Below are 26,886 nucleotides of genomic sequence, written 5' to 3'. Positions count from 1 at the left end.
CAGGGACACCAGGGAGCAGCAACAAACATACCTCCTCATCCCACACACACAAGGCTGCTCCAAGGCTGCTCAGGAGTTAGAGCTGAACACATTCCCCAGGGAAGGCCATTCCATGTGCCATAGAATTATTATTTTTAGAGTAAGAATTAAAAAATATTTTACATAAACATATTCTGACTGCTTGTCACCGGTTACAACGCAGGAAGGAAGGGACCCTGTTTAGCAAGCCTGGGTCTTGTTCAACTGGACTGTCCTTCCATCCTCCCATGACCCAGTGATTTCCAAATATTTCACATACCTGTCTGACAAGAGCCAGCTGCAGTGACAGGTAGAGGATGATCTGGTGATCTTCAGGGGCCAGGTCATGTGCTCTTTAAGGACAACCACATAAGACAGAAAGAAAAGCGACTGTTAGATTGCACTTTGCAGAACTCCTTCACCATGAGTCACATTAGCGCAGAACAAAACCCAGTCTTCCCCCACAGAAAACTAGTCCAGTAATGGGGAGCACACTGAAACTAGACAAAAAGCAGAACAGTGCTGCTCTGGCTAAGCCAGAATCCCAGGAAAACATATGAGAAACACAGCTGCCAGGATGTTATACAACTTACATGCTCCTTTATTAAATGCCACTTAATATTTTGGAACTTGGATAACTAATATGGAAAAAGCAGCTCTGAGTGCATAACAAACCTATCAAAGCATTATTTTAAGTAATTCAGGTGATAGACACAGTTGTCTAAGTTGTTCCTATACTGCCACTTTTCAAACATTAAGAGAGGGTTGGATTAACACTGAAAAAGTAATCACTATGAGCATGTAGAGGACTAAAGATCAGGAGCCTGTGACACAAACTGGTGCTCAAACATACAAAACATTCTCCACCCTGCAGCTTCTAGTTTAATTTTTGACTCCTAGTTAATTAGCAGACTCCTAATTTGGAAAGGGAAGACACTGAGGGAGGAATGACTTGATGACAGGAGCTGTGCCTGGACCAACACCAAGGCCCTTACTTGTCAAGCTTGGACTCTGAGATACCCCTTCCAGCCCACAGCAGGCACTACACTGAAGCCTTGGCTAGAGAAGGCTGCAGTGTCTCCAGAACCAGATGTGCAGGCCTTTAACAAAGTTGTGTACAAGGCAGGGAACAAGGGAACAGGGATGGACAGCCTAGGCAGAACTGTCCCCTCTCAGACTATGCCAGGCACAAAACTGCAGTGTGAATTTGCTAGCCTGTGGAGAAGCCATTAACCAAGGCAATGCTGGGATAGTGTCTGAGGGAACCCAATCTAGGAGCAAAGGTGGGGCAGCAGCTGATGCCACCTGGCAGCCCACTCCAGGAGCCAGTGGATTCTCCCCTTGTGACTCACAGAGCTCACTCACAGCTCTGCAGCACAGGGAAACCATTTCACATGGGAGAAATGGGGAAGAGGAAGGTCCCTCATAGCCAATTAACATTTCCTGACCTTTTTCTGGGCTGCATTCCAGGACACCAGGGAAGCCTGCACCTGCACTGCCAGGCCCAAAGTGAGCACAATTAATGTCCTTATGAGGGAGAAATGACAGGCTGACAACACTGGTGGTTAAAACCCATGCCAAAACTATTGATTTGCTAATAATAAACAAGTAGCAATAAAATAATTCCTTCAGGAAACAAACCACACACCATTTTAATGGCAGTCACTTTTCAAATACCATCTTGGCCTGTGAGCAAGAAGATTTTGAAGCTCATTTTTATAACTAAAAGCTCTAGAACAAATTAATTTAGTATGGACTGAATATGTCCTGTAACTCTCTAAATCAAGGTGGCACTCAAGTGTTCTGAAGCAATGCCAAAGACATCAATGTGCAATTAGTACAGGTGAGTCACTAATTTCTCCTTCCACTTCAAAAAATACAAAAAACCTCCCAAACAGTCACAACCCCCCCAACCAAAAAAAATCCCCAACCCCCCCCAAGATTGCAACAAACAACAAAACTCCACAAGGTAGAACCCAGCTTTGCCCTAAGGTGTTAGACAGGGTGAGTCACCTCTTTACAAAGTGTCTCTTGTGAAACCTTCAGTAGCCTCTCCAGCAATGAGTAACAGGGGAAGGTTCACAAGAATATAGCAGATGAAATTAATGGTGCTTTTGGAAAGAAACAAAGGATTGTTACTTTACTGCTCATTTTCCTCAGAAGGAATTAGAAAAACATTTGGTGCAATCTTCCAGCTGAAAAGGCCCCTTACTGAGATGACTACAGGCCAAACTATGGCCTGAGAGATCAAACAGGCTCTTCAAAAAAAGACAAAAAGCAAGAAAGGTACAAAAAGGAAGGAAACCAAACTTAGGCATTTAGAAAACACTAGTAATCAGCTCACTGTCACATTCCTGTTGGCTGATGTTTGAATAACTAATGTTTGGCTAGAAGCTTGTCTGCCTCCTAGGTAAAGATACCATGAAAACAAGTCACAGCCAATGAGAAAGGTCACAGGATAAAAAACAAGGAAGCTGAAAAGCAGTGCAGCACCACAATTCCTTAAAACTGGTCAGCAGTTTATGTATGACACTGGAGTCCACAAACTAGTGTGACTTAAAAGTAAAAGTACACTCTGCATCCAAATAGTGAATGAATAAATGGCTTTTAGAAGTTTTCCCTCTCAGATCTCCATCAGGTAAACACCCAGAATCGTATCTGTGGTTTCAGTTCTTGCACTCACTACAAAACCAGTGTAAGACAAACATGCTGGGCTCCTTCTTGGTCAGCATCAGCAAAACAGCTAAGATCTTTTAACATTGTTCAAATTGTTAAATCTGTACTTTGAGATACCAGAGATCTCAAGTTTTCTTCACTTATGTAATTATGACAACAATAAACTCAGAATTAGATCCTTCAGCCCAAGACTTGGGGCACATAAGCTTCCATTTAATTGCTATCTATAGTCTGTAGGCATCTACATTCACAGTGGGTTGTAAATTGTGAATGTAATTGTACAAATGTAAGTAACTGCCTGAACACCACGTAGTGTATTTTGGGTGGTGTAATTTAATCATATCAGTCAGGAAGCTCACACATTAATGCTCTACTCCACAGAATGGACAAAAAAAGGTTTTAAATCAAGCAGTTGTACTTGAGGTCTCAAGTGTAGTTGCACAAGAGTGCACAGTTGCTTCCAGAGTGCAGCCATTGTATCAGTTTTCCCCAAAAATATAGGGATGAAGGAGAGGTGAGTGGTGCCTGCTTTGTTCCACTAGCTCTAGAACCTCCTCTTCAAAAAACAGCTGATTTAAACACTCATTAGGACAGCAATTATTCTCTCCCCTAGGTGCCCTGGTGCCAGGTCACCCATAGCTGCTTACACCCTGATGGTGGAGGTACTTTCCCACCATGATGGAAATAGGATTTTAAGCCTGCTTCACACAGGAATTGAGACAAAATTAGCTTTCCACGTCTGCCAGCTGGCATCATGTGAGGAAGCTGCATCTCCGAGCACTGTAGATCTCACTGCAGCTAATTTGGGGCTAAGGTTTTTTTCTGTAAGGTGGCAGTACTCTTACCTTGGATGTTCAATCAAATAATCACTGCATTTAGCCATCACAAAAATGGTTTTGACAGACTACTGCTGAAATCTAATGAACTGTTTTCAAACCTTCCAGCACAGAAGCCTTACACAGAGGAAAAAGAAACATAAAAAGAAAAAAAAAATTCTGAATTAATGAAAAAAAATGCACAAAGCAAGTATCTGCAAAATTCCTACTCACCTCTCCAAAGATTGAAGTGCTTTCTTGTTTAATTCATCCTGAGTGCTCTTTAGAGTAGCTGTAGGACAAGATACAATACCATTTAAGTGTTAATTCAATGTTTCAGATCAAATAAATAAATATATGGAGTATCCAAACTGGGAGCATAAACAGTATGGAAATCTCTGTGTGTTTGGGCATGTGCTCATTTCGACATGAATTCTTAAATTCATTTTTATTAAAGATTATTTTAAGTCCTTTGTTTGAAATACTGAAGCATTTTTTATTTATATATGCCACTGAAGGGGGCTGGGAGAAGGGGTCAAACACTAACCAGATACCAAGAAAATAACAGGTCCTCAGCCAGACTGCTTCAAATGCTACAAGCAGTAACCTGCATCACATTCTGATTCAGGTACAGTATGTGTACAGAATGCACACATTCACCACCATCTTCATAGGATGGTGCTGCAGGTGTAACTGGGAACACCAGCAGCCAAACTCACAGCTCTGTGACAAAACACCACCATCTTTGAGACCACAACAGACTTCAGGTTACTTCAGATGTGGCATTAGCCACTAATGCCCTTCTTCCATGCCTCTAATTGCTTGATTAATGGATCCTGCCCAGTACACACATGTATCACTGTATAAATTAATTCCTACCTAAAACCAGAAAAGGAAGAGAAGAATCAAGATCATCAGGAACAGAGGAAGAGCTTAAAGGAACATGGCTTTCTCAGATGCAAAACATCTGGAAACCTAGTGATGATTTTTAGAAATGCATTGGCTGTCTTGTTCTGGTTCTTGCATGGCAGCTGTTTCTTGTTCTGCCTATCCTGAAATTGAGAGGTATTGATCAACAGCATAAGGAAGAGATGAGTAGTTAATCCATCAGCAAACCTCACCATGAATGTATCTGAATTGATACATCAAGTCACTGTATGCTCCAAAATAGCAAGTTACTAAGTAGTATATAATTATGCAACAAACCCAGTGAAATTCAAGTATTCTTAAAAGTTATTAAGAAGAGATGTGTTCTTCTGCAAGACCTGCAAATGTAACCAGTTTCTTTGCATTCTGCAATATGCCAGTGAGTGAAATTTTGTAAGTAAATTATTTGTTGCAGTAGCTATAGTGATCAGACCTTTTGTACTTCTACATCTTCCAACAGTTCTTCAGAATACCTGGTTCATTTGGGAGAAACAGCAATCTTCAGGATTTCCTAATCATAAAGATCAGAACTTGCTTAGGCCACAAAACCTACTCTAAGATAAAAAACTTATCCAAAAATTTGTATTTTAAATAATAAATTTTAAGACATAGACTTTTATGTAAAATGCAGCATCTATTAAAAACATATCACTCTCAGTAGCCTTAAATCAGGCTGCAAAATACTGGATAAAGGTAACAAAGGAAGAAAATTTGGAAATAAATTAAAGAACCAAGATTGATGTAAACAAAAATGCCTGAGGAGACATTGGAAAGGATTTGATCATACCTATAAACATCCCTACAGAAAAAAATCTGACATTCTGTTTCTCATGGAAACTACCATTCTTTAAGTTACAGAGCAATTCTGAAGATGTCACACAGTAAGAAAGACTGAAAGAAATATTGCCATTTGTCCCTTAAATTAAACACCAAATGGAAAAACTAGAACTTCGAGCTTCCACCTGTTAAGACATTTGACTAATGTTCAGTTTGTAGTTAGAAAGAACACAAAATATGTTGTGGAAATGATGGGATTACTCTGTAACTAGTCAGCTTTGCCTCTGCATTACTGGGAAACAGCATGTGACTGCCACCACCCACAATATGGACTGCATCTTCAGCTACCACAAAGTTGGAATGCTGTGTGCAGCTTGGCATCCCCAACAGAAGATGTGGTTCCATTGGAACAAATCCAAAAAAGGGCCATGAAAATGGCTGGAGGGCTGGAAGACGTCTCCTATACAGAAAAGTCGAGAGAGTTGTCATTTTTCAGTCTGGAGAAGGGTCAAGGGAGGATCTCTTAATACTTCAAGGGGGTTTTTAAGAAAGACAGTTATTTTTTTTACCAGGTCCTATAAAGACAGGACAAGGGGCAATGCTTTTAAACTAGAAGAGGGAAGATTTCGATTATACACAGGAAGAAATTCTTTACTAGGAGAGTGGCAAGACTCTGAAACAGGCTGCCCCAAGATATTGCAGATACCCTACCCCTGAATTATTCAAAGAAATCTGCAACCCACTTGTATCACTGAGAAACTCTCACTTCAGACAAAGAAAAGTTTGCACTAAGGAAACAGAGCCTGGTGCGTCTGATTAAACTTTTAAAATTTGTGCTCTATTCTCCCAGGTAAATGGTACCAAAGAATTCTTCAATCCCTACCTAACTTTACTTCCTGCCAGCATGGCTGCTGCAGTTCCATCAACTAAAACAAAATATTACTTATTACTAAGATTAAAATAAGCTCCAAAAGCAGTCTGACCAATGGAAGAGTGGCACAGGAGGGCTTCTGAAACCTGTAAGACTTTTGCAAATGCCACTTGAGCAGCCCAAGATTTATTTTCTGAAGCAATCTGGGTTTTTAAAGCAGCTTCAGCCTTACTAAAATTCAATAGGCTCTTCAGCAGCATTTTGTACCTACACATAAAGCTCTGGATCACATTTAGAAACAAAGGACGACAAGCTCTGTGTTAGTAAAAGCAGTTAGAGCACAGAAGGAGTAGTGAATGCATGAAATGAAACAGTGCCAAGGATCAGAATCAACTCTACAATCATGGGGACAGGAATCTAGTTCTAATCTTGTCCAATGGATTGAGCACCCATTAGCAGCTGAAGCACAGTCAGGTCTATTTATGTAAAACATTTGTTTTGTGGGAAAGGATTCAGTTTGTAATGTGCAAAACTGTTCCTGTATGTGACTCACAATGTAAGAAGTCGAGATGACAGATAAATGGACTTCATAAATAAATTTCTGATCCAAACTAAAATAATTACATATATGCACCCTTTTGCAAATATGACTGAGTTTCAGAAATTATTCCCTTAAGACATCTAATATGGCACAACATACATTTTAAGCACCCAGAATTATAATTAAAAATGGCATGCACTGTTATTTCCAAAAGTAAAGACCAAGTTTGTTCACTAATAATTTATTGACTTCGGGGTGGGGGGGGGGGGGTGGGGGGGGGCTTAACATTAACCAGTGCTATCAGTACACTGACTGAAATCCACAAAGACTGATACAACGAGTTTCTAATTCAGTCCCTGATCCATGACCTTCTACCAAAATTCTAAATGAAAACAGAGATACAGCACAATCTCTGAAAAAAGAATGAGGGACTGTTACATATAAAAAGATTTCACAATTTGTGAGATGGTGATGTGAGGTAAGAACAGCACTTGTATTTCACAATACATTCTCAACCTAGTCTTTCCTCTTCAGCCTTTGGTAAATTCATGTCACCTTTCCCTGTCTTCAGTGAATTCTTCACCAGACCTAAGGGAGGAAAAGTTGACAATACAGCTTATGTCAAAACTGGAAGTATGGGAGGAAGAGGAATGGTTTGCTGTTGTCATTGACAACTGACATTGGAAAGTGATCTGCAGAAAATGAACATTAACTATGCACAGGAGGCTTGGGCTTCTAAGACGGAGGAAAAAAGAGTAAAAGTGTCAATGACTTCCTCTGAGGACACATCTTTTAGCTACTTCAATGAGACTTATTTCAAGAAACATGTAATTAAACATTAAGAATAAGGAAGCTTTCCAGCATAAGTTTCTGGAAATCTTACTTCCTACGGGAGCTTTTTGCAAATCACAAAGAAAAGGCTTTAATACAACTCCTCAGTGCCTTTGTCACACAGGAGGAGAAATAATTACTAGAAGGTTATATTAAATAAGAAAGTCTAACTTGGATGGAAGGCTGAAAGCTTTAGAAGGAAATTGGTCAAATGTCTCAAACACTTAGCTACTATTGAAAATACTGATTGACTGAAAGTCTTCTCAACTAGAAAGTTACAGGAATCTCATATATATACACACACATATAGATGTTTGACTTGTCTGCATATGTCAGTAAGAACTGGTATAAATACAATGATAAACAAGATAGACAACATGAGACAGGATTACATCACAGAACTGCTGTCTTTCAGCATGTTCTAGCCTTTGCTTCCTCACTGTCATTTGCTATTTTTTAACAATGCTAATGAAAAATGTCTTGCTAGTGCAAATTTGACATTTTCTAGTGAAACACAGTTCCATATTCATGACCATCATATGTATGTTTTTGAAGGACTTAATCCATTTTATTAAAATATAATCTGCAAAATGGAATTATATTCTTCATTCCTCCAATACTGAGTGACTTGTCCTGTTGTCTTAAAGACTAGAGATACAGTGAGAAGGCAGATATATTCCACTGTTTCAAAACATAAATGAGAGGCTAATCTGAAAATAATCCAAGGCAGCTGTTGTGAAGACTGTTTGTTTTACATTAAAAAGGACACAATATTGAAATAGTCTCTTGAAAACTCAGGAGGTTTCCAGAAAAAGTTTCCAACTCATATTTTGCTGCACCAAAATATTTTTAGAGCTAGAGTACAGTACATGCCTCTTCATTCTTTAGAAACCACCTTCTTTTCATACTGAAGTTTACAAAGAGATCATAAGGGGCTGACATAGAAAACCTTCTATCCCTGAAAATAGTCTATGGGATCTTATATAGCTTTACAACAGTTTAAATGATGTCTATGCAAAATGCCTTAAAAACTAGGCTGTTAAGTAGAACTCTATTCCTAGTGGACTTAAAATATATATGTAAGACAAACTTCAGGCTAGGAAGGACATACTTTTTGACATGAACTTTCTAGGGAGAACTACTCTGAGGCAGAGAAATGGAGAACTGGAGAGAGCTGCAGTGCCTGTAAGCCTCCATGATGAAATGCAGTTCTCAGAACAGCTGATCAGATATGGCTGGCTGAAAAACTACACCAACCTGTGCTATTGAAGAGCACAAGAACACTTTCTCACACACTTGCCTTGCAGAATTCTGGTGTAAGTTGCAAGGCCTGCATATTCCATGATAGCATGATAGAGTAATTTAGCTTTGATTCAGGCTTCTTTGCTGAATCAACTTTGAAATAGTTGGTTTGTTTCTGTGGAACCTCTATGAGAGAAAAGCCATTGCTTGCATGAGGGCATGACTGCCAAAATCATTAGGAAACAAACCAGCTCAGCCATTATTCAAAGAAAATGTGTTAGAACATATCTTCTACCCATGTTAGAAGTCACAGAATAAACAAAGACTGTTCCCACCTGTGAGCTTGATGAAGGTCAGAGCTAGAACTCTCCCAAACGCATCAAGCCCTACAAAGCACCAAATCTGCAGAAGCCCCTTGCCCACTCATTCAAGATCCAAGTAAGCAGAGTTAAAATAAAATACTTATTACATTCAGTGGTCTGTTTCTAGTCAACATCCACATGTACCAGCGAGGTAGATATTTTTATCTTGTTTACTTCTAAGTAAAAGAAACTCCATCACAGAGAGGTTGAATCTCTGTGGGGAATCAGTATCATGCCAGGAACTGAAGTGAGGCATTTCTGACTCCAGTTCTTGGATTGTATTTCTTTATAATTTATGAGTGGGTGACAAAAATATGAAAACAGATGGAAAAATTGACTTTTGGTTGTGTAAATTAAGTGAAAAAAATGTATTACAAATATTCAAGTAAAACACACCAAGCATTGTCAGCTACACTCAGATAATCACCCCCTAAGTAATGACCTGCATATCTCCCTTTACCTAATAACTTCATTTTAATTACCACAGAAGAAGCTCTCTGAGCATGTGAACAATTCCCATTTATCTTGTGATCTGATTGCTTTTCAATGTCTAGTCAGCACTGAAGGAAGATTTTCCAATAAATTCCAATTGCTTGCACTGAAGACTTGGAACAAATGCTCTCCATGTAACACACTTGACAAAGAAGTAACTCACCATCAGTAGCTTGAAGGCTGTATGTCAGGCCCAGTGCCAGGTATCCCTTTGCCAGGGACTCTCCAGCATCCTCCCCCAGGTCTATCACCATTTTAGCAAAGTGTTCTGCTTCTTCCAGCTGCAAAAGAGGTAGGTTAAGACTTATGGGCATTTCCTCCAATAAAATTCACCATTAGCCTTACCTGCAAGTGATCTGAGAGTCATTCACACAAGGGCTTTCAGTGATCCCAGTGAACACTCATAAAAAGGAGAATGTAGAAGGTCAGATGAGCAGACCTTGGTGCACATGCACAGTTTTAAGAAAAGTTTGGGGTTTGCACACCAAACTCTTTCCAGATGTTTAAGATTAATCAAGGACATGATCTTTTTTTATAGCTTCCCTCAGGCACACTTCAATCATGCAGCCTAAAATGCAAACACTGGATCAGCTGGACTACATATATGATATCCTAGTAAGGCATTGAAAGGTCTAACAGGTTTCTTCCTTCAAAAGAAAACCATTCAGTATTGCTGTCTGATTTTTTTAAACCTTAGCAAATTTTACTGTCTTTTCAAACATTAGAATAAAACAAGAAACCACTAACTTCACTGAAAGCTCTCAGCTGCTGCTTGAAATTCTGTTGCCAAAAGGACGCAGAAATTTCAGAACATAAATTTTGATCTGAACTAACACACTACCTTGGCAGCTCTGGCTGCACTAACCGCTTTCTGCATCCTTTGCAAAGACACAATTTCCTTGAAAATGCATTTTATATTATAGATAGAGATTGGAGGAGAGAGCAGTCACAATCTCTCAGGATCAGCCTCCAAAGTGATGGAATATGTAAGCTGGTCTCTTCCACTACATCACAGACTGCTCTCCACAGCCTTCCTTTCAACACATATCTATCAGCATCTGTAAAATCAGAGTTACTGGCAATTTTAAATAAAAAGAGTAAGTTAAATATTATTATAGAATGGAGTGTTTCTTATTTCTAACTTTAAACTCTTATTAATATCACTCACCCATTTTGAGTAGAAAAGACAAAGACCTGTACACTGTATATACATTGAAAGGTGTAGGTTGGAGAGACACTGGCAAAACTTGTAAGTAATGCCTGAAAGATAGAGCCTACAGGAAGATCTCATTTCTGTACAAGACAGTATGCAGATCCTGTCACCCATAATCAGAGTCATCCCTAATCAAGAAGCAGACACCATTACACTATCTGACAAATCCTCCCTGTGGAAACTTTAATTACATCACAACTGACTTTATGGGATGGGGTTGTTTAATTTTGAGAAAGTACTTTTTTTGTTGGAAATCCACCTAGTTTAGACACAAGTACTGTGGATGTGTGCCCTCTTCATACTCAGCATTGTCAGACTTCAGCACCTCATGGCTCCTTAACATCTAAAATGACTCACTCATAACAACCTGGAATTAAAATGCACCATCAGACAAGAAATTGGCCTTCTGCACTGATCTGTTAATACACTACCTATGAACAAAATCTACTTGACTTGATGTAGCATCCTGTCAATGAGCCTCCTAATCCCATCACTTGAAAACATTCAGGTGACAACATTAACTAATGGCTTCATAAACAAACCACCTGGATTTATTAGATGATAGCAAACATTAGAAGAAAATTACTTTTAACATAAACCTGAAGAAAGGCTGAAAACTGCAAGTGAAAAAAGCAAATCTCCACTGCTTGAATTTCTTCCCACTGGTGCAACTCCCTGAGGCCACAGGATTCAAACTAGATGTAGAACAATTATTCCCTAATTTCTGAAACCTCAGATCAGTCAGTCCAACAACCAACACCTATGTTACCATCAAACCCTTTCCTGAAGGCATTAGTGCTCCTCATTGCCCCATCAGCTGAGACTGTGGAAGCCACTAACTGACACAGGAGCACCTCTTGAGGAATACTGGGACTCACCAAGTAAACTGCAAGGCCTGTCTTTGAGGGTGCAATCCAAAGATTACCACAACCACTGGAAATAGTCCCACCGACTTCAGCAATGTTGAGATAGAACCCTTAAACTCTGATCACATCAGGAAGACAGATTTGTTTCAGATTTCTTAACCTGCCAGTAGCCCTAGCAGCTTCCCTGCCACATACTGAAATGTGTCCTGGATCAGAGCCTAGGACAATGAAGAGGTGAGCCATGACTTGCCACATAGAAAAAACCCAAACAACAAACCCCACAAATGAACAACAAAACCCCCTCCTATATTATAACTTAATTCTTAATCTCTCAGAAACTTTTACATAAGACATGAAATCTCTGCAGCTTGAAAATTCATTATGCACCTCTTTGCCACCATAAACAGCTATATTCTCACTCTCTTTCTTTATTGTTTCTCCTCTTCTCCCCACACACACTTTCATCCAAGAAGTGTCCATTAGACAAAGAAAAGAGCTCTACAAGGTATTGAAATGACTAGTGAACAAGAGAAGGGGTAGAGTGCATGGAAAAAATGAATGAAAAGTTTGAAGCTGAAATGAAGACAGGTAAAATTGGAGAGATTTTGTTCCATTGTTTCTCTGAATGGTCACCTGATGGTAATTCCAGTTTCTGACTGGAAATACCTATACTGCACAAATCAGTAGTGCACCATTCAGCCTTCCCGCCTGCCAGTTAGCCAGGACCACCTGTCAGTATCAGATTAATATAATGAATGAATAATTCAAACCATAACTTTTCAGAGTGGCTGAAACAGCACTTCTAGCACATTCTTGTGAACATTTATTCATACTAAACCCTAATGGCACTTTGACCAGCCACAAAGATTCTTATGAATGCAAACCTGGGTCAGCTGAAGTCTGCTTTGAAAATAAGTGGCCTCAACAAACTCCAGCACAGCTGGTTCTGTTTATGAGAACATTTACTTTTCCTTCTTACAGCACTCAGACACTTCTCCCTGCCAGCCCTGCTGTGGGAGCCATCTGCCCCTCTTCTCCCATTCTCCTACTCTTCAGTCATTCTGGGCAAGTGTGAAAAGCCAAACCTTTCACTCACATCACCCACTGTGATGTTTCAACTCTCCAGTGCATCAGTCTTGCAGATGGCCTAGTCAACAGTGAATCTGGCAAGTACTACCTGAAACAGGAACAACCCCCTTGGGACACATTTGGGGTAACCAACCAAACTGCAAGGACCACCAGACTGCAGTCTGGATAAAAGCTCCCTCTCCATGCACCCAATGAGGGACCAGTAGTGAACCTGAGCTGTGATCTGCCACTAAAGCTGTATCTGGGGGGTCCTTACAGATATGGGGTGCCTTCAGTCTGCACTGTGGAGATGAGAAAGGGAGGAGGGAAGGCCTACCATGTTATTCTCTTAGAAGCAACAAAAAACGAAGTCTCAAAGCCCTCCCTCCAATCTGGTCCTTACTGTTCTAACATTTTTCTACATACTTTGCACTGAAAAGCTAGTGGAGAGTAAGGCAGCATTCCAGGCTGCAGGGAGAAGCTCCCTGCCTCCAAAACTTGCATGCAAGAAAGACAACATGGGAGAAAAACAACCTAAGAAGAACTTTCTGCATTTTAAACTCCAGCTATATAAAGTGTCAGGAGGCACCTGGAACCACTAGCTAAGCAACCCCTCTATCACACCAGAAAGCAAACACCTGGCACCTGGAGAGAGACAGGCTGCCAAACTGTGAACTGACACCAATGAGATGGTAATGCTCTGGGGCTGGTTGGGCTTTTTTTCCCCTTTCACTTCCTCCTTTATATTTGAAAGAAAAAGAACAGTTGCTAGGTGTGCTACCCCGAGGGATGTTTCCCCTGGTACAGAGAGTGGCTGTTCCAGCCACCACTGTTATTTGGCCACAGGTTTTGGTGTGTGCTCAAGCCAAGCCCGGAGGCATACTGACAAGGGAGTGGAGAACAGCAGGTGCTGTCCCCTGGCCTAATGCCACCCAGCTGGTGTCCAACGGCCACCCAGATTGTTTTTAGAAAAGCTCAAGCCCTACCCCACTGAATCAACAGCTTGCAGGACTAAGTAGAAATTGCACTTCTCACCAGCATACATTTAGAGTAACTAAGGACAAACAAATCAGCGATGTACAGCAGGATGAAAACAGCATTTTAATGTGCCAAAAAAAGAGGAGCACACTAAGGAGGAGGTAGGGAATGCATCTGGACTTAGGACAGCAGACACTGGACTTAGGACAGCAGACAAGGTTAATGAAGTAGGTGAATTTGGACACTCATGACACTGAACAATACCCAAGCACTTAAAAGATCAAAATCCTACAGAATGGGTATGTATACAAAATTACACATGATGTTAACTAGTTAAATTGACCTCTTAGCATTTTAATTACACTGGGTTGTAGCTACAGAGACTAATTCAAAGAGAAGAATATAAATAGAGTGAAATGAGAAAGATAAGAAGAAAAATGCATAGGAAGAAAGTGGTCCATAAGGCATAGTCTAATGAAAAGGTTTTGTCCCACAGCTGTTTACAGCACACAAAGCCAATCATGTTATGTATGTCAGAAAAAAAATCCTGTGCTTCCTATTGCTGGTCTAGTCAGCATTTGCTCTCTGTGTCACCATTGTTAAGCCCACCAATTTAGTCTGTGTAAACTCAGCCCCCAGCACTTAGGAATACTCAGGCCTTTCCTCCACTGTAGCTAAAGTGGTTTGTTTACAAAGGCAATGTATTGAAGACAAAATTATTGGTCATTTTTAATGTCTAAAACCCACGGGATTGCCCCAGAACAGCAGTGGTGATGTAATCAAGCATGTCTTCTAAAAGACAGAAGAAATACCTAGCAGCTCCTTGCCCTTCCCTGCTTTCTCAGCAGCCTCTCTGGTGATGCTGATCCTCTCAGATGTCTGTCAGCAGGCAGAGTAACTCCGTAATGGGACTAGATTTCATCTTTTAATATTATTCATACTGCACTATGACCTAAGCATTTCCAGGTGCCTCCAGGGCTCCTAAGTGACTGGGTACCAGCACATGCATAGCATTTATTATCTACAGTGGCAGGGTCAACAACAGACAGAAGGGGAGAGAAGCACCCTCTGATGAAGTGCCCTGTGAAAGTAATGAATGGTAAGCTGTCACCTCAGGAGTATGCAGCTCTAAATCTGCATCCTGCCAACCCCCCTGACACACAAACACCATGACATCCCGACCTCATGGCATGTCCCACTCAGTTTTTATAACTCCATGCACAGCCTGCCCTGGCCCAACACCACCACTTCTCCCTTTCCCTGACTGATGGCATGATCTCTGCCTTCCCAGCAAAGTGCTGCAGTAGAGCACTTGGCTGTGCATACTAGTTCAAAGAAACAAGGGAAATATGAGATACAGCACCATCCTGTGCAGCTTTTGCCATGGAACAAAGTCCTTTGAAAAAGCTTCTATTAGCTGATAATACAGCATCATTTGATGCTACACAAGCTTAGCACACCACCACTATTGCTATTATATCAACTGTGGAGCAATTAAAATGATAGACATGGCCTCATGTCTTCCTGATTCTTGTCACAGTAGAGTTCTAGAAGAGTCAAGCCTATCCTAGGACTACAGTCCATTTCGCTCTATGTGTGTTTACAATATATTCAACATGCCTCCATTGATATCAACTGAGTAAAAGGCAAAAGAAAGCATCAGGGTAATCCTGAACACCTCAAACATGGCTCCCAAAAATGGAGAAATTCAGTATTTAATGCTTGTCTGTAGGAAGAAGTTCCATTTTTAGTATTTTCACAATACCTGCCATAACAGCATCCTGGAGAACCTAGGTTAGTAGTGAAATTAACAGAACTGTACTATTAAAATATTAAAAACAACAACTCATTCTGCAACTCAAAGTCATTGCCAAAATAGGCAAGTGAGCATTCAGCTGAGACCATGCCAGGGAAGGCTGAGTGAAAGAGGAAATTGCAGCAAGCCTTTTAGTGAGCAGAACTCTGAATTTATAGTGGAGCAAGGCAAAGCAGCCTCAGGATGGACATGTTCCAGTGCAAGCTACCTCAACTCTTCTATGGAAATTTAAAACAATATTCTGACCCACAATAGTCAAAGACTTCACAGTGCATTCTGGAAAGTTAAAAGACAGCTGGCTAAACACAAATGGGCTTTGTGTTTGCTTGATAGAATCATCCATGTGCAAGTCCAGCCAACTGCTGTGCTGAAACCCCAGCAAGCTGGAAGGTTTAGCAGCATGTTACCTCAAAAGTAATTCTGAGCCTACTACAAAAGCATTTAAAACACCTGTGTAATAGTTCAGATACAATACAGAGGTTCCAACTTTGCTGGACAGGTTTGACTGCATCCTGACCATACAAATGTGGTTTACATATGTACATTCATTTTGAAGCTTTTCTGGCCCTCCAAGTCTACTGGCTCAAGCTTTAGAATTAATGAAGTATTGATTTATTGTTTACAGTGGATTTTTTTTATTACCTCTAATTCTGAAAAAGGGAGCCAAAACAGTGCTTATGCCACTCAGTTGTTTACTGCAGGCCCAATCCTAGAAGCTAGCAGTTGATGGGCAGATCATCTGATGTAAGCCAGCAGGGTACCCCTAACATGCCAGCAGAGTACTGCCAACTTGCATCAGTTAATGATCTAGTCATACTGCCACAACAGAAGCTGGGGGAGGCTCAGCTCTTTTCTGCATCAGGCTCTGCTACATATTGATTTGCATGGCACTGTATGAATGCATCCACGTTTTCACTTTGATTTGTTCTGCACTGAGAGATTATTTCATAGATGTGATCAGAGCATCCTCAATGTTGTAAATCATTATAGTATATTTCAATTAATTTTCTGTTTTCCTTGCTCTTAAAGTGTGTTGAGACACCATGTACAGAGCCAGCAAAATGACTTAAGTGATCACTAGATTAATCATGAAAGAAACTGTTCTGTGCTTCTCATGACATTCTGTAATTATCCATCTGCATAAATGTTGTATTTTGGGTTGTTTTTTTATTGCTAGTAGCTGAAAGAAGACTAAAGTACTGCTTGCCCATGGGCTATAAACAAACTGTCTACAGTACTGCGCCACACAGTAGACAGATGCAGGATATAAATTAGCTGCTTCATTTGGATAAATGGTGATCTGATTTCACCCTTTTCCTGCCTAGCCAGAAATCAAGTACACAGATATATTTCCTAATTGAAAAATTAATAATATTTTATATGTTCTGAAAAGGAAGATGTATTTGAATATTTGTAACTGCTAATATTTGTCCATTAGACTGTTCCTGTCCCATGTCTATCTTCCTTTCTATTTATACTGGCATTGATCAGCTTGTTAACTTCCAGTTTAAATTATTCAATTCTGATTTGATTGCCATGTAATTTAAATGCAAATAATTACTGTAAGGATGACATTTAGAAAAACAGCTCTGCTAAGCAGGAAGGTCTTTATTAGGCACAGGAGTCTGGCAGTAATATCAAAAGCACCCCTTTGACTAAGAGATGTAGGAACCTATCATTTCAGTTCTTTTAAAAGATGATCTGATTTCCCTCAGACTCCCCTTAATTAAAACCCTTCTATACCATCATCAAGTTTGCTATGAGGGTAAAGCATAGGCCACTGACTGAAAAGAATGGGAGAGGGAATATTTTTAATTTGGTTTTAGTTCATAAGGCTGTGCTCTAGATAACTGCATTAAAATTGCCCTCTTGTGAAATCGTGATTTTATTTCATAATACCCCCAGTTCTGAGCCAGGGTCTGTTTGAATAACACTGAAAAGCATTTCACACAATAAAAAAGCAGTACATAGAAGAAAAAAAAACCTCTTGCTTTGAAATAATCAAAACCAGCTCATTTTTCCCTTCTCCCCTTGCCTTTGCTACTTTTTAGGGTTAGCCAGTTGTTTTATCAGCTCTGTCATGTATGAGAAGTCTGGACACACTGAATTGCCCAAGCTGGAATTGAATTAGTGTCTCATTGTCTTTTCAAAGTGACGAGGTATTTTTATATGCTAGCTGTGCATTGAAAACTTCATCAGACATACTAAGAACAGCATTCAACACAGCTGTACTGCCTCACTTTCACACTGTTTCAACACCTCTAAGAATAAAAAAAACCTTATTTATTTTATTTTAAAAAATAACATTCACTGTGAATCTTTTTATATATCACTGAATGACTTCCAGCCTTCAAAATTTAGAGACTGAGCTGCAGATAGAAGAGAGTTAAATTGCTCCAAATGTAGAGCAGAAGTAGGTTGGGTAGTTCAGCAAGGATTCCCTTAAGGTCCTCAGACTTGAAGATTTTTCCTAGAAAAAGATGCTGCCCAGCTTTTGCTGACTCACATATAAGCTTAACCACTATAGTTTGAACAGTGTAGTTCATTCAAGAACATACACAACCAGACACCCTCCCTGACAGTGGTGTAAACTGATACACCTCAAGTTTAGCTGAACAGCAGCTTTCATCAGACAGGGATGTAGAAGGTGGGCAGGTGGGGTAAGGGAACAAAACAAAAGCAAATTGGAATAGAAGCAAATTGGCTTCTACAACTTTTCTCAAAGATCTGTGCAGATTATTCTGGCATTTTCTTTCATGTTTTCTTGCATCTTGTTTTACTTCTGTTCAGCAATTGTAATCCTTCACTGACTGCAGGGACACCTCGTGGTGAGGACAGGTGAGAACAGCAGGCTGCCATTCAGTTAATTAAACCAAGTAGAGAAAGAGTGACAGATGTTTCTGTTCCTTTGGATAATCAGAATTTCACGGGCACACAACTTCCACTCCCACTCTGCTTCTGGGGCGTACATCAACACATCCAGAACACAAAACATTGACACAGCAACTTCAAGAACAAAGGACTGAGTTGTCCAGCAGACCCGAACTATCCAACAGTCCACTTATAACTATTAACTTGTGTCCTGCAGGGGCTACAAGAGTGGCTGATTCAATGTGACACTCAGTTGAAGCAGCAGTCCTCAGAATGGCTGTTATGACTTTCCCCCCTCCTCCTTTCTTCAATGTGCCAGCAAAATACATTTAAATGACTCACTACAAAATTTCTTGCAGGGATTTTCATTTTTTATAAAGGGCACACATGTGTGTATGATTTTAGCAGGGATTCCCTTTCTCCCCATTGCAACTAGACTGTGGCACTGTCACTGCAGCACCTAATCTGTTACATAATAGGAATTGCATCAGCTTGCTTACCCAGTGCAGTGACCCAATGCAGACCTTGGCAGCCAGCAGAGGCACGGTGGGATCGGTAGGTCGCAGTTTAGCACACTCTCTGAGCACTGACACGGCATATGCCGACTGGGGGAGTGGGAGAGAGGAGGAGGAAATAAAAAAGGCTAATTAGACAATGCTGTTGAGAGTCCATGCAGAACACTGCAGTGACATGTACAAAGAAATGCTGTGGAGAAAAGAATCCCATGTCAGCAACAAGTCAGCAACTTTATTGCCACCTCCACACGCAGCCGTGCGTACACACACGCACACAAACACACTCTTCCCACGCTCAGAGGAAACACGCCTAACAGGCAGTCCTGTCTGTGCACTTCACAAGACACAGTTTTCTTAGCTATCAATGCACTGGTTATTTTAACTCTGCCCTCCCAATACACAAGAATTCTGCTGTAGCTTTCCTTCCATATAATCATCTTCCAGTAAGCCAGAAGAGATCATAAAGAGCTTATCCTCCAGTACATTCATATTTTAGGCTGACTTCACTCAAGAGAGGTTTGTTCAGCTAAAGCAATCTGCTCAGTAGGTTGTTTTGTGTCTTCTCCAGTTCCAGAACATAAAAGAAAGCAACTGGGACCCCACCATACAAAGGGTGGATGCAGATCAATACACTGTTCACTGGGTGGCCCAAGCACACGTTAGAAAGAAAGCCCATAAAGCTCTTGCTGTCTTTCTGGTGTTAGGTTACCATTAATGAGGATGTTTTCCAAGATTAGCACTTGCACAGCCCTTTGGATCTGATGTGCTCTGCAAACATTGTGACATTCATGGCTGCCACATTTCAGATGCTTTTAAAGGGGAGTGAAGAAAGCTCTGGTCTGAGGCAGTGATGAGAAGGCCACTGCAGACAGTAAGAAGGTGACAGGAGTTGCCCTACCAGAGACTCCAAGCCCATTTCACCCAAACCACAGTTTTAAACCTTCCCCACTACTGACCCTAATCCAATTTTTCTCACACTTAAGCTCAAGGGGTATCTTGGAATTTCTCCTTGCATGCCTGTTTCCTCCCAAAGTCTTCCACACAGTCCCAAGACACAATGTTCCTGCTCAGAAGAATGTTAAATAACCATGGCCTTTCGATATTACAGAAGAGTGGCAACAGAAGCTTGCAAAGCCCAACAATCTGCTATTCCTATCAGGTCCTGGGTGTCTCCTCCTGACTCCCAGGGGCTCTCCCTACCAGAACTCTGATCTACACATACTGTGGTGACTGCTGCAATCCCCTGCAGCAACACCACAGCTTCACATTCCCACTGTCCATCAGCACTTTCCCTCTTTCCACCACATCAAAGTGGGCTGCACCTGACAGCTTCTTCCTCCACAGATTGAAGGTCCACTTCTTGCTACTGAATTAAAAAGCTTGATTAGGAATTTGCTTGGAAGGGAACCTGGAAAAATGGAAAACCAGATGTACACCAGCCATGCCCACCTTAAAGCAAAGTGGGGTTTTATAACCAATGCAGCAGGGCGCAAATCCTCCTGCTTGAAAAGCTTAGGTACCAACCTTGTGGTCTGAACAAGAGCAGCAGCACACCCTGTATTCTTCAGGTTGCTCATACTTGTGTAGAGCATCAGGCAGGATCAGTAAAAGTGAGGAAGCACTTTGCTAATTTAAAATTCAAAATGCACACTTTGCCTAAAGCCAGAAGGAAGCTTGTCTCAGACCAAGGATGGAAATCAATAAACTTTGTCCTAGAGCTTGAACCATTACTTCATCCCTCTGAGAAACAAAGACGTGTAATTCAACCCTGAGGTACAGGAACACACACACTGCTGTGCTCTGTTGCCATGAGGTGACTAGCATCCCTCAGAATGAACCTCCCTGACACCTGTTTGTTCAGAACAAGTGGTGTCCCAGGTTTTAGTGGCATCTTATTCCCCTCTCACACAAAATGCACTGAAAGCAGCTGGTATTCCCCGCAGCATGATGGATGTGCTGGAAATCCAAGCATAATCCCATAAGGCACCTAGGCCAGATGATATCTTCTTGCCCTCCTACCTGTATTCCAGATCCACAGGTGTATCCCGAAAATAAATAAATGTGACAGCAGGACAATATGCACTGTGACAGCCAGTATATTTGCAGCTGAACTCCACCAACCCTTGTCATCTCACCATGCAAAAGTGAACTGCAAAGGCCAGATATGTAAAAGGCCATACACTGTCCAGAGCCAACGCTTGCAAAAACAGACACAAGCTCAACCCTGCGGTCATTTCTCAGCTCCCCTCCAGCACTGCAGCTGCAGGGAAAGCAGGAGGCACCTGGGAGCTGGTGGCTGCTCTCCTGTGTTCAGCACAATCAGCACTAGCACAAGCCAAAGCAGTGACAGGCCTGTCCTAATTTGGGCCACAGCTGCAGGACCTACACCAGAAGAGAAGTGACACAAGCCATTCCTTGCCAGTTCCTCTTGAACTCTGCTCCCTCTCTGTCTGCAGGACAAGCCAACACCACAGCCTCCAACACCTCACATCACAGAGCCCTGCCATGTCTGTCCTGCCCCAGGCCTGCTCAGGAGGCCACTGCAAAGCAGTGACTACAGAGTGCTGCACAGGAGAAGGTCCCACCTTGTGCCTACACACAAACACCTCAGGTGTCGAGTCACTTCATTACATATGCACTTGAGAGCTTCTGAACATGGATTTACAGAGCAAGAGGCAAAACTTCTGCGCTGCTCCTAAAACATTTACAAAGTTATGTCATTTTAAAGAAGTTTATAAAATTTGCAGCTAAACATATGGAGCAGAAGTGGTTTTGGAAACAGGGTGACATGAAGCCTTTCTCCCCAGCTGCATTTTAAAAATTCAAGAGATATTATATAATTTCACCTTGAAAAATTTACTCAGCAGATATTTTATACAGATGATGAAAACATGAGTCAAGGAATGACAGGAGAAATAATATCCCACTCCCACAGTGACCTTACTTAGAGGAGACTGGCATGACATGTAATATCAAGGTTTCTTAAAGATACTAATTACAGACATTAATAGCCAGGGAAAAATATCAAGCATTCATTATTGAATATCATTGGTTTGTAAAAATATTTAATATGAAACAGTGTTTGTGCAACATTGAAATAATCTGGTAATTAAAATGTACATATTCTTTCACTTAGTGTGGGTGGACCAGGCAGCCAAGTGCATTGTTTGTGAGATTCACTGCAAGGCAATAATAATTTGATTTATTGGTGAGGCATGTTTTGAGAAGAGCAGAAATTGAATTCCAAGTGAGCACATGCTTCCCACTCATGATTCTGAGCTTCAGAGGGGCTCACATAATGATTCAAGCCAGGATTTATGGTGTTTCTATTTAACTTGCTAATTGCTGGCTTATAATGACTGCACTAGAATCAGTTCCCTAGGACTTCAGAAAGCGAGGTCTCATTTGGCCTCTCATCTAGAGCAAGGAATCACAAGGAAGCTATTGGGGAAGCATGGCGAGGACACATCCTCCTGCATAATTATAGTAGCCATGGTTTTGAATTCTGTAAGTGAATAAAATGTAAAGAAAAATAACTATCCAAACACAGAACACAACTCCCACTCCCTATTTACTAATTCAATAATGAAGCATGGAGGCATACTCCTCAAAGATGTTTGCACATTGGCAGAAGGGAACCAAGAGCATCCTACAGTTAATCTGCTTTCTTCCTTTTCCAAATGGCTCAAGAGAATTTGCCATCAGTTATGGTAAACCCATAGATGCTGCCCTAATGGTTTTTCTGGATTACTCCAACACAATTCCCATTCTTTCCTCTCCTTTGCTCTCTCACCATACCAAAGCAATCAGAAAAGGAAATAAAAGAGCCATTTTATATTTAGAAGATAAAGAAAACACAGATATAAGTTAAAGGAAGATTAATTTCCAGACAGTAAATAATGTCTGACAGACTTGTGACGTGCCATGAACAGTTGCTCTTCTCTTGCACAGGTTCCATAAACCTCCCTAGTTTTTTGCTTCTTTGCTACTTTTCAGCCAGAAGGAAAAATATTCCTCAAGATGGTGTGTTGGTAGACAGCCTCCTTCCCAATTTACCTGGCAGTTTAGTATACAAATTAATTTCTACAACTAGTGCTGCTGTATTTCTTGCATCATCCTGTCTAAAAACTGCACTATTTCAAAGCGATTGTGGGGAAGTGGAGGAAATATTTCATCCCAATGCAAGAATTATTATTCCCTGTGTCCTGGGATTCACAGCCATTTAGATATAAATGGCCTTGAACTGACACAGAAAGATGAGAGAATGAGCAAGCAATTAAGAACTCTGCAACCAGTAGTTTTGCTGTTAGCTTTCACTGAATTTAGAGATTTCTGTGAATCTCAGCATGAACATTATTCCCCTAAGACATTTACTTCTCTTAACACAGGAACTGATTCCATCCCTTTTCTTTTGCTTTGTGTTTATCAAATTAGAGCACTGGAGTTAAGCAGCTTCAAATACTCCCTCTTAAAAGTACCTCTTACATTCTAAGATCTATAAGCACACATTTGTACTTGCTAATGTGACAAACACCTCACTTCACACTTTCTGTCAAGAAAAGAGAGTTAAGCCTGAAGGCAATTATAGAGCCCACCTAGGTATTCTGCTCAACAGCCAGGCATCTTAGGAAATTTCCATTTTTGTACTATCTACAGCACACAGACAAACTCCCTTCTAATCTTTCCTTTGCACCAAAAGAAACCAAACTATTGAATATCCCCAAGATAGCTGACCTTTGTAACAGGATCTTTAACCAATGAATGTTCAATATTTTAACTTTCATTCCCCAGCAATGCTATTTAAGGAGCCATCCGAGGCCTCTGCTGCTCCCAAGGTTCCTGCCTGCAATACAAAGAGAAATGTACTTTTTTTTTTTAATGTCAGTTGCCTAGCAACCAGCCTAAGCTTTTGCAAGGATACCAACAGAAGGAAGAGCCTAAATCATAAAATTTGTCTGCTGTTGCTGCAGAATTATGTATTAAATATATTTTTAACTTTCCTTCTAACCTTCTGGAAAGCTGTGTGTTGGCAATACAGGCACGGCTGAGTCAAACTTGAAGCTCCTTGAAGCACTTAGAGACATCTGCTTTTGCTGCACTGCTTAAATAAGGTGAAGGATTCCTTTTTTTGGGTGCAGCACAGATAGGAGCAGCTCAGGCATTAGCTTGTCATTATTTGGCTATGACCAGTGTGTATCAGCAACTTGCTAAGGGCTCCAAAATCAGAGTTCACGTCTGTGTAATACTGGTTTCAAAACCTTAAAAATGCTGCCAGCACAAGCTTTGGGCAGGACTGCAGTATCTCCAATTGCTGAGCAGCCACAGGGAGGACAGTGACACTGCAAGACTAGCTCTGGGAAGAGCTGGAGTCCCTCAAAAACACAGCTGAATGACAGATGCCAAAAAGGATTCAATTACTTTGTATAACACCAGACACCTCCTGAAGCATTACATGATTAGGAAAACCATTCAGGTAGACATGCGTGATTTTTTTTCCCTGTTGCCTTAAAGAAGAACAAACATAATGGCTAAAAGCAGAAAGAAGCATTTTGTGTAGCTGAAAGCAGCTTTAGCTGCCTCATTTTGCAAGGTATCATGCTTGGAGCATCCCCTACTGCCAGGTCTACCTACCTACAGGGCAGTGCTGACCATTGCTCCTGTGCTGCCCTCAGTATGGGCTTGAGGGGGCTGGGGAGGGTCAGCAACAATGCAGCAGTCTCTGAGGTCACACAACTGCTGTCTTCAAGGCAAGCACTGAGCTGGCCATGTTCTGCAGGGCTGGAGAGCTGTGTGGCAGGCACCAGAGGAAACATAACCCCCATGAGCAACCCAGCACAAGGCCTGCTGAGCACAGTCCTTGCCTCCAGGTACCTGCCTCCAGCTCCCCGGAGCTCTCACAGAGGCTTTTCCCCACAGACCCCTCTGTTGTTCCCAAGCTCTTCCTTTACTCACTCTTGAGGTACCTCAGCCTCTCAGTGAGCACACAGCTGAGGGGTGAGCGCAATTATCCTCTCCTAGCAGATACTCCAGCCCTCCATCAGCTGGCCTAAGGCTATATTACTGCTCACTCCTCCTCTCCAGAAACACACATCCTAAAGTTCTTCATTCACCAACCAAGTTGTGTTGTGGGGTTTTTTCAGGCAGAGACATTGAACATGACTGTGAAAATGTTCCCATGCATTGCATACACTAACAACAATAAACATCTACTGTACCTTAAAGATTAAGACTCATGAGAGTTGAACGGCTCAACTAGGGCACCCAGCACTTTTAGACTACACAGACTCAGTTGTGTTCACAGAATAATTTCACTGCTATCCTTGAAGAATCCCTCCCTCATTACCATTAGAAAAATGGCAAGTTGGTATCACTAAACACAAATCTTGCTCCTTGTATGGTAGGCAGAAGACAGGCATCAACGCTGCAACATGCTGTCCAAGGCATGTATTTTAACACTCACAATGCAGATCTAGGAGACTTTCTTAAGTACCATAAACTTAAGCTAGAGCCTACTCACTATGCACTTCTTCTCTATCCCAGGGAGCTCCAGCAACACTTTGGGACACCCAGGCTCTGCCCTGTGTGAGGGTAGTAGGTGGAAAGGGACCTGAAAAAGGAGCATGTAACTGATCCAACTGGTCCAAGGCCAAGGAAATGCTTGTGAGTGCACAAGGACCCTATTACACATCCCTTGTGCTTGTAATACATCATCTAGACACTGATAATTCTGCCTCCAAGTTCAGAAATGCCAGTAGAGCTATCCTAGTCTGCAGGAGGGCTGTGTGCTGGTAACCTCCAGAGAAAACTGTTGAGATGGAAAGCAGCAGCAGAGAACAAATCTACCCCAAGCTCTCTTCTCTGCTGTGAACGCTACCAAGTCTTTTCCACTCTGTAAAAACAAGTTTGGTCCTTCCTTCCCCCATGTTGCTCAATACTGGTCACTTTTTCAAAATCTTGAGATGAGCAGATGCAACTGTCTGCACTGGTTTGACTCTGGCAGCAGGACAGTGGCTTGTCTCAGTGCCTGAGGACCCTGCCAGATGGCACCCAGCTATTACACCACTTGCCACTCAGCCTCCCGCCTGGCCACGCACGGCAGCCGAGGCAGGGAGCTGCAATGACCACTCAGCCCCCAGCTGATACTGCCACACAGCTGAGGTTATTACCAGCAGAAGGAACTCAAAGCATCTGTGAAGAATTCAGCATTCAGCACCACAGGAACAGGGCTACTGTATTAGAATGATTTAAACATCTTTGGCCTATTCAGAACTGCACTTGGTGACATAGGACATCTCCCACCACGTCTTTGCCATTGTCTATGTTTTCCCAGCGCTTCCTTTCCTTTCCCATCTAAATTTGTCTACAAAAGTATTTCAAATGTAATGGTGGATTTTTGTCATTTAGATGTACATGCCCCTCTTGTTCAGTGAATAGAGCTCAATATAAAAGGCATTCCTAAAAATGGGTTAAAAAACAACCAGAGCACACCATCTCTTATGGTGCAAGTTTCTGAGAAACACAGGAAAGTGAAATTGCTGCCACTCCATTATTTCCATCACTTAAGTGGATAAAAGACAGACAGAAAGGTTATGCTTCCCTGAGTTTTTTCATTTACCGTTTTAGGAAGCCCCAAGGCCTGTAGGAACTCACTGAAGTGATGTGCCTATTTTTGTTAAGACACATGCTTTTCAGAATAATGTGTAAACTCAAGCCTACGTGCGGTAATGAGCCAAGGTGGCTGGCCTGACATTCAGACTGATCACTTGTGAAAAATGACAATCACTATTTGGCAATTTCTCGTCTGGCAGAAGAAGAAACTACACTGAAATTTGACTTAATTGACATAGTCTGAATATACAAATGAAACATATCTCTAGTTAAATTCAGTATAGAATAGAGGGTGAGATAGGATTTTATGGCACTTTTAAGAAGGTCAGAATTGAAAATCCTAAAAACATGTTTAAAAAAAAGAGAAACCAAAGTTTCCAGTATTTACAGGTTGATAAA

General features: G+C 41.3%; 1 protein-coding gene across 2 annotated transcripts in view; it reads right to left on the bottom strand.

Annotated features, from left to right (window-relative positions):
- The window catches only part of TTC7A (tetratricopeptide repeat domain 7A), a 168,565-nt gene that overhangs the window by 94,532 nt on the left and 47,147 nt on the right, over positions 1-26,886 (bottom strand). The window contains exons 11-14 of one of the 2 annotated variants that reach the window (XM_058800754.1): positions 18,865-18,969; positions 9,716-9,833; positions 3,744-3,801; positions 299-371 (exon numbers count right to left, since the gene is read on the bottom strand). In XM_058800754.1, coding sequence (XP_058656737.1) covers positions 299-371; positions 3,744-3,801; positions 9,716-9,833; positions 18,865-18,969 — 354 coding nt within the window. The remainder of the gene's footprint in view (positions 1-298; positions 372-3,743; positions 3,802-9,715; positions 9,834-18,864; positions 18,970-26,886) is intronic. The other variant, XM_058800756.1, reaches the window with a different exon arrangement.

The sequence above is a fragment of the Ammospiza caudacuta genome, chromosome 3, assembly GCF_027887145.1.
Source record: "Ammospiza caudacuta isolate bAmmCau1 chromosome 3, bAmmCau1.pri, whole genome shotgun sequence".
Classification (NCBI taxonomy): domain Eukaryota; kingdom Metazoa; phylum Chordata; class Aves; order Passeriformes; family Passerellidae; genus Ammospiza; species Ammospiza caudacuta.
Note: the sequence above shows the minus strand (reverse complement) of the source record. Positions and strands in the feature narration are given on the sequence as shown.